Source organism: Eucyclogobius newberryi, unplaced genomic scaffold (genome assembly GCF_026437365.1).
Source record: "Eucyclogobius newberryi isolate DKJ021-1_F unplaced genomic scaffold, fEucNew1.0.hap1 SCAF_26, whole genome shotgun sequence".
Taxonomy (NCBI): Eukaryota; Metazoa; Chordata; class Actinopteri; order Gobiiformes; family Gobiidae; genus Eucyclogobius; species Eucyclogobius newberryi.
Window position 1 is genome coordinate 945507 of NW_027315901.1, and position 13134 is coordinate 958640.

The following is a 13134-nucleotide window of genomic DNA, read 5'->3' on the forward strand; positions in this document are numbered from 1 at the left end:
TTCCTCATGTCTCTCTCATGTCTCTCTCATGTCTCTCATGTTCCTCTCATGTCTCTCTCATGTCTCTCATGTCTCTCTCATGTCTCTCATGTTCCTCTCATGTCCCTCTCATGTTTCTCTCATGTCTCTCTCATGTTCCTCTCATGTCCCTCTCATGTCCCTCTCATGTCTCTCTCATGTCTCTGTCATGTCCCTCTCATGTTCCTCTCATGTCTCTCTCATGTTCCTCATATCTCTCTCATGTCTCTCATGTTCCTCTCATGTCTCTCATGTTCCTCTCATGTTCCTCTCATATTCCTCTCATGTCCCTCTTATGTCTCTTCTTCCTGTACATGCAGTTTCCCGATCAAACTCAAGCCTTCGGACTCTCCCGTTGCCATGACGTCTCTGGGCTCAAACCTGTCAGAGCTGGACCGACTTCTGCTGGAGCTGAACACGGTTGACCACAGCACGCCGGCCTTCGCCACCGAGGGTCAGTAATGTCCAACTAAACACATCAAATCTATTGTTATTCTTTTTCAAAGGAGTGAAATGTACTTTCTTACAGCCTCATAATTGTATCTCAGCTTCACAGAAGTGTAATTAGTGTTAAAGAGTCATATGTTTGTAGATGAAAGTAAAAGCTATTGTGGCTCAACATTTCTGAGTGTCATAAAGTGTGTTCAAGGTTGAATGGACGATTTTTTTGCCCCAAATCTGAGTTTTATTTCCTCGTGGCGTGGCCTGCCGATTAGTCCTGCCACATATCAATCATAGAGCTCACCTACCGCTCACCTACAGAGCCTGGTTCACCTACAGAGCCTGGTTCACCTACAGAGCCTGGTTCACCTACAGAGCCTGGTTCACCTACAGAGCCTGGTTCACCTGCAGAGCCTGGTTCACCTACAGAGCCTGGTTCACCTACAGAGCCTGGTTCACCTGCAGAGCCTGGTTCACCTGCAGAGCCTGGTTCACCTACAGAGCCTGGTTCACCTGCAGAGCCTCGCTCACCTGCAGAGCCTCGTTCACCTACAGAGCCTGGTTCACCTACAGAGCCTGGTTCACCTACAGAGCCTGGTTCACCTACAGAGCCTGGTTCACCTACAGAGCCTGGTTCACCTACAGAGCCTGGTTCACCTACAGAGCCTGGTTCACCTGCAGAGCCTCGTTCACCTGCAGAGCCTCGTTCACCTGCAGAGCCTCGTTCACCTGCAGAGCCTGGTTCACCTGCAGAGCCTCGTTCACCTACAGAGCCACGTTCACCTACAGAGCCTGGTTCACCTGCAGAGCCTCGTTCACCTACAGAGCCTGGTTCACCTACAGAGCCTCGTTCACCTGCAGAGCCTGGTTCACCTACAGAGCCTCGTTCACCTGCAGAGCCTCGTTCACCTACAGAGCCTGGTTCACCCGCAGAGCCTCGTTCACCCGCAGAGCCTCGTTCACCCGCAGAGCCTCGTTCACCTGCAGAGCCTCGTTCACCCGCAGAGCCTCGTTCACCCGCAGAGCCTCGTTCACCTGCAGAGCCTCGTTCACCCGCAGAGCCTCGTTCACCTGCAGAGCCTCGTTCACCCGCAGAGCCTCGTTCACCCGCAGAGCCTCGTTCACCTGCCGAGCCTCGTTCACCCGCAGAGCCTCGTTCACCCGCAGAGCCTCGTTCACCTGCCGAGCCTCGTTCACCCGCAGAGCCTCGTTCACCCGCAGAGCCTCGTTCACCCGCAGAGCCTGGTTCACCTGCCGAGCCTCGTTCACCCGCAGAGCCTCGTTCACCCGCAGAGCCTCGTTCACCCGCAGACACATGTGAGCATCCTCCAGGGGGCACTGTCCCTGGAGGACGCTCACATGTGTCTGAGGACAGCGTCCCCTGGAGGACGCTCTCATGTGTCTGAGGACAGCGTCCCCTGGAGGACGCTCTCATGTGTCTGAGGACAGCGTCCCCTGGAGGACGCTCTCATGTGTCTGAGGACAGCGCCCCCTGGAGGATGCTCTCATGTGTCTGAGGACAGCGTCCCCTGGAGGACGCTCTCATGTGTCTGAGGACAGCGTCCCCTGGAGGACGCTCTCATGTGTCTGAGGACAGCGTCCCCTGGAGGACGCTCTCATGTGTCTGAGGACAGCGTCCCCTGGAGGACGCTCTCATGTGTCTGAGGACAGCGCCCCCTGGAGGATGCTCTCATGTGTCTGAGGACAGCGTCCCCTGGAGGACGCTCTCATGTTCCCACCAAACATTTGGAAACAGGACAGAATTTAACATTCATTTTGTTGATGGACTTTTAAAGGTCTCTGATTGGTTGATTGTTGCTGCGGCTGTGTCTTTCTCCTGTAGAAGAAGCAGCTCCACCTCTGCCCTCCACCTCCATCCTCCACCAGGCCCAGGAGAACGTGGTGGAGAAGCCCAGAAGAGCTGCAACACGAGGGGCAGAAGGGCTGAGTGTGGAGAGACTTCTGGACCAACTGGAGAGCACTGTGCACCCGCCCAGGTATGAACGAGGTCAGAGGGTTAGAGGGTCAGAGGGTCAGTGGGTCAGAGGGTCAGTGGGTCAGTGGGTCAGAGGGTCAGAGGGTCAGAGGGTCAGTGGGTCAGAGGGTCAGTGGGTCAGTGGGTCAGAGGGTCAGAGGGTCAGCGGGTCAGTGGGTCAGAGGGTCAGAGGGTCAGCGGGTCAGTGGGTCAGAGGGTCAGTGGGTCAGTGGGTCAGAGGGTCAGTGGGTCAGTGGGTCAGAGGGTCAGCGGGTCAGAGGGTCAGTGGGTCAGTGGGTCAGAGGGTCAGCGGGTCAGTGGGTCAGAGGGTCAGTGGGTCAGAGGGTCAGAGGGTCAGAGGGTCAGTGGGTCAGTGGGTCAGAGGGTCAGCGGGTCAGAGGGTCAGAGGGTCAGCGGGTCAGAGGGTCAGAGGGTCAGCGGGTCAGAGGGTCAGCGGGTCAGAGGGTCAGCGGGTCAGAGGGTCAGAGGGTCAGCGGGTCAGAGGGTCAGCGGGTCAGAGGGTCAGAGGGTCAGCGGGTCAGAGGGTCAGCGGGTCAGAGGGTCAGAGGGTCAGCGGGTCAGAGGGTCAGTGGGTCAGAGGGTCAGCGGGTCAGAGGGCGGCTCGGCGCTCAGGGACCTACAGCTTTAACAAAGCTTTGTGCCTTTTTTCAGATCATAAACATTTCCCTTCAGTTTTCTTTGCTTTAAGACAAACGTCTTACACACGTTCCTCTCCCTGTCCAGCCCTGCTCCTCTGGTGGTCACTGAGGATCCTTCTGACCCTTCTGACCCTTCTGACCCTTCACCTGAGCCGTCTGCCCTGTCTCTGGAGCTCTCTTCTCAGACTCGGATGTCGGCTTCTTCTGCGACTCGAGAGCTGGATGAACTCATGGCATCGCTGTCGGACTTCAAGGTCCAGAGTAACGTGAGTCCTTCTCCTTTAAACAGCTCTGGATTCTATTCTGGAACGTTCCTCTTCCTGTGGCGAGTCTCTTCCTGTGGCGAGTCTCTTCCTGTGGCGAGTCTCTTCCTGTGGCGAGTCTCTTCCTGTGGCGAGTCTCTTCCTGTGGCGAGTCTCTTCCTGTGGCGAGTCTCTTCCTGTGGCGAGTCTCTTCCTGTGGCGAGTCTCTTCCTGTGGCGAGTCTCTTCCTGTGGCGAGTCTCTTCCTGTGGCGAGTCTCTTCCTGTGGCGAGTCTCTTCCTGTGGCGAGTCTCTTCCTGTGGCGAGTCTCTTCAGGCGGAGCTGATCCTCACATTTATCACTCTTTTTCATTTCCTTTTCCTGAGTCCATGTTTCTGTCTTTACTCTTTCTTTCACCTTCTGTCCTTGGTTTGTCTTCATGTTTTCACTCTTCAGTCCGGCTCTGAGTCATCAGTGAACCAGGAGGAGGAGGAGCCTGTCCCTGCACCTGTCTACGCCCCCACACCTGTCACAGCCAATCAGAACACTCCGTCAGACCCGTTTGCCCCGCCCTCCCCGCCCCCTCTCTCCCTTGAGCTGCACATCGATGAAGACAGCTGCTCCTCCATCCAGACAAAACGTCTCCACGGCGACGAAACGAGTCCAGCCCGAGTCCAGAGCCCAAGCCCGGTCCAGACCCAGAGTCCAGCATTGAGTCCAGTTTCTGTCTCAAAGTCGCCCAGTCCGGTCCTGAAAGAGTCCAGGTTCAGTCCAGTGCCGATGCCGCTCATGTCCAGCCCGCTCGCTCAGCCGCTGAGCAGTGCCAGTCCGGACCGTGCCAGCCCCATCCCAGTCCCACTGCTGTCCCTGCCCCGAGTGTCCAGCCCGCTCACGCTCCCGAACATCTCCAGCCCCGCCCTCGACTTCAGAAACGCCACAGCGACCTGCCCGCGTTTGTCCAGCCCGGTGCGGAGGAGCGACACGCCTAAAAACACGCCCATCGTCGTCCGGAAAACGTTCTCCGTCCCGAGCCCTCGATCGTCACCCGTTGCCGCGCCCAAAGCGGTCAATGTGGCGGACCTGACCTGGCCGTGCCACGAGCCGCTGCTGGACGACGCCCTGGACAAACTGCTGTGCTGCGACCAGGCGGGGGCGATGTCCGGGGAAGAGGACGGGCGCTGGGACGAGGAGGACGATGTTTACCCGTGCCTTAGCCGGGACGGCACGCCCATGACGGAGGGCAGCTGGTTTGACGAGTGTCCAACCCCATCGCCGTGCCCCGACACGCCCGACGTCTCGCTGGACCTGCTGGACCTGCCGTCACAGCCGCCGTCCACCGTCGAGCGTCTGTCTGCCTCGGGGCAAGTACGACTCCGAGAGCAAATGGCCAAACGAGCCTGGAGCATGTGACTGCAACGGTCTGAATTCAGAAGAACATAGAGCTGTGGGAACATAGAGCTGTGTGAACATAGAGCTGTGTGAACATAGAGCTATGAGAACATAGAGCTGTGTGAACATAGAGCTATGAGAACATAGAGCTGTGTGAACATAGAGCTGTGAGAACATAGAGCTGTGAGAACATAGAGCTGTGTGAACATAGAGCTGTGAGAACATAGAGCTATGAGAACATAGAGCTATGAGAACATAGAGCTGTGTGAACATAGAGCTGTGAGAACATAGAGCTATGAGAACATAGAGCTGTGTGAACATAGAGCTGTGTGAACATAGAGCTATGAGAACATAGAGCTGTGTGAACATAGAGCTGTGTGAACATAGAGCTGTGTGAACATAGAGCTATGAGAACATAGAGCTCAAAGGGACATTTAGTCGTGGGTAAAACTCCACCCATGTTTCTGAATTCAAGTGGTGCACGTGTGTGACCAGCGTGTCTCCTCTGAAGGGGGTGTGTCTCCTCTGCAGGGGGCGTGTCTCCTCTGCAGGGCGTGTGTCTCCTCTGCAAGGGGCGTGTCTCCTCTGCAGGGCGTGTGTCTCCTCTGCAGGGGGCGTGTCTCCTCTGCTCAGATGTTTGGTGCACGTGTGTGACCAGCAGGGGGCGTGTCTCCTCCGCAGGGGGCGTGTCTCCTCCGCAGGGGGCGTGTCTCATCTGCAGGGGGCGTGTCTCCTCTGCAGGGGGCGTATCTCCTCTGCAGGGGGTGTGTCTCCTCTGCAAGGGGCGTGTCTCCTCTGCAGGGGGCGTGTCTCCTCTGCAGGGGGCGTGTCTCCTCTGCAGGGGGCGTGTCTCCTCTGCAGGGCGTGTGTCTCCTCCGCAGGGGGCGTGTCTCCTCCGCAGGGGGCGTGTCTCCTCCGCAGGGGGCGTGTCTCCTCTGCAGGGGGTGTGTCTCCTCTGCAGGGGGTGTGTCTCCTCTGCAGGGGGCGTGTCTCCTCCGCAGGGGGCGTGTTTCCTCCGCAGGGGGCGTGTCTCCTCTGCAGGGGGCGTGTCTCCTCCGCAGGGGGTGTGTCTCCTCTGCAGGGGGTGTGTCTCCTCTGCAAGGGGCGTGTCTCCTCTGCAAGGGGCGTGTCTCCTCTGCAGGGGGCGTGTCTCCTCTGCAGGGGGCGTGTCTCCTCCGCAGGGGGTGTGTCTCCTCTGCAGGGGGTGTGTCTCCTCTGCAAGGGGCGTGTCTCCTCTGCAGGGGGCGTGTCTCCTCTGCAGGGGGCGTGTCTCCTCTGCAGGGGGCGTGTCTCCTCTGCAGGGGGCGTGGCTTTCATTTTGTCTGTAGATTTTTCTGGAGATTCTGTCGTCCAAGTTCCATCGTAAAATAAAACTGACACTGACGGGTTCAGTGACAGATGTCTCACTCTGCGTGTGTCCAGATGTCTCACTCTGCGTGTGTCCAGATGTCTCACTCTGCGTGTGTCCAGATGTCTCACTCTGCGTGTCCAGATGTCTCACTCTGTGTGTCCAGATGTCTCACTCTGTGTGTCCAGATGTCTCACTCTGTGTGTGTCCAGATGTCTCACTCTGTGTGTGTCCAGATGTCTCACTCTGTGTGTGTCCAGATGTCTCACTCTGTGTGTGTCCAGATGTCTCACTCTGCGTGTGTCCAGATGTCTCACTCTGCGTGTGTCCAGATGTCTCACTCTGTGTGTCCAGATGTCTCACTCTGTGTGTCCAGATGTCTCACTCTGTGTGTGTCCAGATGTCTCACTCTGTGTGTGTCCAGATGTCTCACTCTGTGTGTCCAGATGTCTCACTCTGTGTGTCCAGATGTCTCACTCTGTGTGTGTCCAGATGTCTCACTCTGTGTGTGTCCAGATGTCTCACTCTGTGTGTCCAGATGTCTCACTCTGTGTGTCCAGATGTCTCACTCTGTGTGTGTCCAGATGTCTCACTCTGTGTGTGTCCAGATGTCTCACTCTGTGTGTGTCCAGATGTCTCACTCTGTGTGTCCAGATGTCTCACTCTGCGTGTGTTCAGATGTCTCACTCTGTGTGTGTCCAGATGTCTCACTCTGCGTGTGTCCAGATGTCTCACTCTGTGTGTCCAGATGTCTCACTCTGTGTGTCCAGATGTCTCACTCTGTGTGTGTCCAGATGTCTCACTCTGTGTGTGTCCAGATGTCTCACTCTGTGTGTGTTCAGACGGCAGAATTCAGTTTTCTTTTACGATGGAAAAACTGTTTGAACAAATGCATCTGGTGTCGTGTCTGGACTGTCCTTTTGTTTGGCTTTGAACTGATGAAGGACTGGACTGGATTGGACTGGACTGGACTGGACTGGACTGGATTGGACTGGACTGGACTGGATTGGACTGGACTGGACTGGATTGGACTGGACTGGACTGGACTGGATTGGACTGGACTGGATTGGACTGGACTGGACTGGATTGGACTGGACTGGACTGGATTGGACTGGACTGGACTGGACTGGATTGGACTGGACTGGACTGGATTGGACTGGATTGGACTGGATTGGACTGGACTGGACTGGACTGGACTGGATTGGACTGGACTGGACTGGATTGGACTGGACTGGACTGGACTGGACTGGACTGGACTGGATTGGACTGGACTGGACTGGACTGGATTGGACTGGACTGGATTGGACTGGACTGGACTGGACTGGATTGGACTGGATTGGACTGGACTGGACTGGATTGGACTGGATTGGACTGGACTGGACTGGATTGGACTGGATTGGACTGGATTGGACTGGACTGGACTGGACTGGACTGGACTGGACTGGTGTTTGTTGCTCACCTCTCACCTAACTCCTCCCCCTTCACACTCAACTTTAACCTGCTCACCTTTGTCTTCCCTAACCATCCTCACTCCTCCCCCTTTTCACCTCCTCCTCACCTCCCTCACCTCCTCCTCCTCTCCTCCCTCCTCACGTCCTCCTCCTCCCCTCCCTCACCTCCTCCTCCTCACCTCCCTCCTCACGTCCTCCTCCTCCCCTCCCTCCCTCACCTCCTCACCTCCTCCTCCTCACCTCCCTCCTCACGTCCTCCTCCTCCCCTCCCTCCCTCACCTCCTCACCTCCTCCTCACCTCCTCCTCCTCACCTCCCTCCTCACGTCCTCCTCCTCCCCTCCCTCCCTCACCTCCTCCTCACCTCCTCCTCCTCACCTCCTCCTCCTCACCTCCCCCTCGGGTGCAGCTGAAGTCGGTGATCCGCAGAACCAAAGAGACATCTAACGTTCACCCGATGTCCCGTGAGGCGCTGCTGCGGAGGAAAATGGCTCCGATTCTGGTGAACAAGTCCAACTCTCAGGACCGACTGATCGAGGAGCTGCAGGGCAAACTGGGCATCGGGCGTGTCCAGCGCCGCAGGAAACCACAGAGCGACGACTGGCTCACAGAAGGAGTCATCGTCATGTCCAACCCCCAGAGGAGCAGAGAGAGGGAGCCGGGCGTGGACAAGGTAGAGAGAGGGAGGAGCAGAGAGAGAGGGAGGAGCAGAGAGAGAGGGAGGAGCAGAGAGAGGGGGAGAGAGGAGCAGAGAGAGAGGGAGGAGCAGAGAGAGAGGGAGGAGCAGAGAGAGAGGGAGGAGCAGAGAGAGGGGGAGAGAGGAGCAGAGAGAGAGGGAGGAGCAGAGAGAGGGAGAGAGAGAGGAGCAGAGAGAGAGGGAGGAGCAGAGAGAGAGGGAGGAGCAGAGAGAGAGGGAGGAGCAGAGAGAGAGGGAGGAGCAGAGAGAGGGAGAGAGAGGAGCAGAGAGAGAGGGAGGAGCAGAGAGAGAGGGAGGAGCAGAGAGAGGGAGAGAGGGAGGAGCAGAGAGAGAGGGAGGAGCAGAGAGAGGGAGAGAGGGAGGAGCAGAGAGAGAGGGAGGAGCAGAGAGAGGGAGAGAGAGGAGCAGAGAGAGAGGGAGGAGCAGAGAGAGAGGGAGGAGCAGAGAGAGAGGGAGGAGCAGAGAGAGAGGGAGGAGCAGAGAGAGGGAGAGAGAGGAGCAGAGAGAGAGGGAGGAGCAGAGGGAGAGGGAGGAGCAGAGAGAGGGAGAGAGAGAGGAGCAGAGAGAGAGGGAGGAGCAGAGAGAGAGGGAGGAGCAGAGAGAGGGAGAGAGAGGAGCAGAGAGAGAGGGAGGAGCAGAGAGAGAGGGAGGAGCAGAGAGAGAGAGGGAGGAGCAGAGAGAGGGAGAGAGAGAGGAGCAGAGAGAGGGAGCCGGGCGTGGACAAGGTAGAGAGAGGGAGGAGCAGAGAGAGAGGAGCAGAGAGAGAGGGAGGAGCAGAGAGAGGGAGAGAGAGGAGCAGAGAGAGAGGGAGGAGCAGAGAGAGAGGGAGGAGCAGAGAGAGGGAGAGAGAGAGGAGCAGAGAGAGAGGGAGGAGCAGAGAGAGAGGGAGGAGCAGAGAGAGGGAGAGAGAGGAGCAGAGAGAGAGGGAGGAGCAGAGAGAGAGGGAGGAGCAGAGAGAGAGGGAGGAGCAGAGAGAGGGAGAGAGAGGACCAGAGAGAGAGGGAGGAGCAGAGAGAGGGAGAGAGAGGAGCAGAGAGAGAGGGAGGAGCAGAGAGAGGGAGAGAGAGGAGCAGAGAGAGAGGGAGGAGCAGAGAAAGAGGGAGGAGCAGAGAGAGGGAGAGAGAGAGGAGCAGAGAGAGAGGGAGGAGCAGAGAGAGAGGGAGGATCAGAGAGAGGGAGAGAGAGGAGCAGAGAGAGAGGGAGGAGCAGAGAGAGGGAGAGAGAGGAGCAGAGAGAGAGGGAGGAGCAGAGAGAGGGAGAGAGAGGAGCAGAGAGAGAGGGAGGAGCAGAGAAAGATGGAGGAGCAGAGAGAAAGGGAGGAGCAGAGAGAGAGGGAGGAGCAGAGAGAGAGGGAGGATCAGAGAGAGGGAGAGAGAGAGAGGAGCAGAGAGAGAGGGAGGAGCAGAGAGAAAGGGAGGAGCAGAGAGAGAGGGAGGAGCAGAGAGAGGGAGAGAGAGAGGAGCAGAGAGAGAGGGAGGAGCAGAGAGAGAGGGAGGATCAGAGAGAGGGAGAGAGAGGAGCAAAGAGAGAGGGAGGAGCAGAGAGAGAGGGAGGAGCAGAGAGAGAGGGAGGAGCAGAGAGAGGGAGAGAGAGAGGAGCAGAGAGAGAGGGAAGAGCAGAGAGAGAGGGAGGAGCAGAGAGAGGGAGAGAGGAGCAGAGAGAGAGGGAGGAGCAGAGAGAGAGGGAGGAGCAGAGAGAGGGAGAGAGAGAGGAGCAGAGAGAGAAGGAGGAGCAGAGAGAGAGGGAGGAGCAGAGAGAGGGAGAGAGAGGAGCAGAGAGAGAGGGGGGAGCAGAGAGAGGGAGAGAGAGGAGCAGAGAGAGAGGGAGGAGCAGAGAAAGAGGGAGGAGCAGAGAGAGAGGGAGGATCAGAGAGAGGGAGAGAGAGGAGCAGAGAGAGAGGGAGGAGCAGAGAGAGAGGGAGGAGCAGAGAGAGAGAGGAGGAGAGAGAGAGGGAGGAGCAGAGAGAGAGGGAGGAGCAGAGAGAGGGAGAGAGAGAGGAGCAGAGAGAGAGGGAGGAGCAGAGAGAGAGGGAGGAGCAGAGAGAGGGAGAGAGAGGAGCAGAGAGAGAGGGAGGAGCAGAGAGAGAGGGAGGAGCAGAGAGAGGGAGAGAGAGGAGCAGAGAGAGAGGGAGGAGCAGAGAGAGGGGGAGGAGCAGAGAAAGAGGGAGGAGCAGAGAGAAAGGGAGGAGCAGAGAGAGAGGGAGGAGCAGAGAGAGAGGGAGGAGCAGAGAGAGAGGGAGGAGCAGAGAGAGGGGGAGAGAGGAGCAGAGAGAGAGGGAGGAGCAGAGAGAGGGAGAGAGAGAGGAGCAGAGAGAGAGGGAGGAGCAGAGAGAGAGGGAGGAGCAGAGAGAGAGGGAGGAGCAGAGAGAGAGGGAGGAGCAGAGAGAGGGAGAGAGAGGAGCAGAGAGAGAGGGAGGAGCAGAGAGAGAGGGAGGAGCAGAGAGAGGGAGAGAGGGAGGAGCAGAGAGAGAGGGAGGAGCAGAGAGAGGGAGAGAGGGAGGAGCAGAGAGAGAGGGAGGAGCAGAGAGAGGGAGAGAGAGGAGCAGAGAGAGAGGGAGGAGCAGAGAGAGAGGGAGGAGCAGAGAGAGAGGGAGGAGCAGAGAGAGAGGGAGGAGCAGAGAGAGGGAGAGAGAGGAGCAGAGAGAGAGGGAGGAGCAGAGGGAGAGGGAGGAGCAGAGAGAGGGAGAGAGAGAGGAGCAGAGAGAGAGGGAGGAGCAGAGAGAGAGGGAGGAGCAGAGAGAGGGAGAGAGAGGAGCAGAGAGAGAGGGAGGAGCAGAGAGAGAGGGAGGAGCAGAGAGAGAGAGGGAGGAGCAGAGAGAGGGAGAGAGAGAGGAGCAGAGAGAGGGAGCCGGGCGTGGACAAGGTAGAGAGAGGGAGGAGCAGAGAGAGAGGAGCAGAGAGAGAGGGAGGAGCAGAGAGAGAGGGAGGAGCAGAGAGAGGGAGAGAGAGGAGCAGAGAGAGAGGGAGGAGCAGAGAGAGAGGGAGGAGCAGAGAGAGGGAGAGAGAGAGGAGCAGAGAGAGAGGGAGGAGCAGAGAGAGAGGGAGGAGCAGAGAGAGGGAGGAGCAGAGAGAGAGGGAGGAGCAGAGAGAGAGGGAGGAGCAGAGAGAGGGAGAGAGAGGACCAGAGAGAGAGGGAGGAGCAGAGAGAGGGAGAGAGAGGAGCAGAGAGAGAGGGAGGAGCAGAGAGAGGGAGAGAGAGGAGCAGAGAGAGAGGGAGGAGCAGAGAAAGAGGGAGGAGCAGAGAGAGGGAGAGAGAGAGGAGCAGAGAGAGAGGGAGGAGCAGAGAGAGAGGGAGGATCAGAGAGAGGGAGAGAGAGGAGCAGAGAGAGAGGGAGGAGCAGAGAGAGGGAGAGAGAGGAGCAGAGAGAGAGGGAGGAGCAGAGAGAGGGAGAGAGAGGAGCAGAGAGAGAGGGAGGAGCAGAGAAAGATGGAGGAGCAGAGAGAAAGGGAGGAGCAGAGAGAGAGGGAGGAGCAGAGAGAGAGGGAGGATCAGAGAGAGGGAGAGAGAGAGAGGAGCAGAGAGAGAGGGAGGAGCAGAGAGAAAGGGAGGAGCAGAGAGAGAGGGAGGAGCAGAGAGAGGGAGAGAGAGAGGAGCAGAGAGAGAGGGAGGAGCAGAGAGAGAGGGAGGATCAGAGAGAGGGAGAGAGAGGAGCAAAGAGAGAGGGAGGAGCAGAGAGAGAGGGAGGAGCAGAGAGAGAGGGAGGAGCAGAGAGAGGGAGAGAGAGAGGAGCAGAGAGAGAGGGAAGAGCAGAGAGAGAGGGAGGAGCAGAGAGAGGGAGAGAGGAGCAGAGAGAGAGGGAGGAGCAGAGAGAGAGGGAGGAGCAGAGAGAGGGAGAGAGAGAGGAGCAGAGAGAGAAGGAGGAGCAGAGAGAGAGGGAGGAGCAGAGAGAGGGAGAGAGAGGAGCAGAGAGAGAGGGGGGAGCAGAGAGAGGGAGAGAGAGGAGCAGAGAGAGAGGGAGGAGCAGAGAAAGAGGGAGGAGCAGAGAGAGAGGGAGGATCAGAGAGAGGGAGAGAGAGGAGCAGAGAGAGAGGGAGGAGCAGAGAGAGAGGGAGGAGCAGAGAGAGAGAGGAGGAGAGAGAGAGGGAGGAGCAGAGAGAGAGGGAGGAGCAGAGAGAGGGAGAGAGAGAGGAGCAGAGAGAGAGGGAGGAGCAGAGAGAGAGGGAGGAGCAGAGAGAGGGAGAGAGAGGAGCAGAGAGAGAGGGAGGAGCAGAGAGAGAGGGAGGAGCAGAGAGAGGGAGAGAGAGGAGCAGAGAGAGAGGGAGGAGCAGAGAGAGGGGGAGGAGCAGAGAAAGAGGGAGGAGCAGAGAGAAAGGGAGGAGCAGAGAGAGAGGGAGGAGCAGAGAGAGAGGGAGGATCAGAGAGAGGGAGAGAGAGGAGCAAAGAGAGAGGGAGGAGCAGAGAGAGAGGGAGGAGCAGAGAGAGGGAGAGAGAGAGGAGCAGAGAGAGAGGGAGGAGCAGAGAGAGGGAGAGAGGAGCAGAGAGAGAGGGAGGAGCAGAGAGAGGGAGAGAGAGGAGCAGAGAGAGAGGGAGGAGCAGAGAGAGGGAGAGAGAGGAGCAGAGAGAGAGGGAGGAGCAGAGAAAGAGGGAGGAGCAGAGAGAAAGGGAGGAGCAGAGAGAGAGGGAGGAGCAGAGAGAGAGGGGGGATCAGAGAGAGGGAGAGGGAGGAGCAGAGAGCGAGGGAGGAGCAGAGAGAGAGGGAGGAGCAGAGAGAGAGGGAGGAGCAGAGAGAGGGAGAGAGAGAGGAGCAGAGAGAGAGGGAGGAGCAGAGAGAGAGGGAGGAGCAGAGAGAGGGAGAGAGGAGCAGAGAGAGAAGGAGGAGCAGAGAGAGAGGGAGGAGCAGAGAGAGAGAGGGAGGAGCAGAGAAAGAGGGAGGAGCAGAGAGAAAGGGAGGAGCAGAGAGAGAGGGAGGAGCAGAGA

The 13134-nt window shown here is 58.1% G+C and overlaps 1 protein-coding gene across 3 annotated transcripts in view; it reads left to right on the forward strand.

Annotated features, from left to right (window-relative positions):
- Positions 1 to 13134, forward strand: part of LOC140372574 (paxillin-like) — a 107198-nt gene that overhangs the window by 63584 nt on the left and 30480 nt on the right. For 2 of the 3 annotated variants that reach the window (XM_072459708.1, XM_072459709.1), the window contains exons 4-8: positions 339 to 472; positions 2303 to 2456; positions 3179 to 3359; positions 3791 to 4699; positions 7930 to 8193. In XM_072459708.1, coding sequence (XP_072315809.1) covers positions 339 to 472; positions 2303 to 2456; positions 3179 to 3359; positions 3791 to 4699; positions 7930 to 8193 — 1642 coding nt within the window. The remainder of the gene's footprint in view (positions 1 to 338; positions 473 to 2302; positions 2457 to 3178; positions 3360 to 3790; positions 4700 to 7929; positions 8194 to 13134) is intronic. The other variant, XM_072459710.1, reaches the window with a different exon arrangement.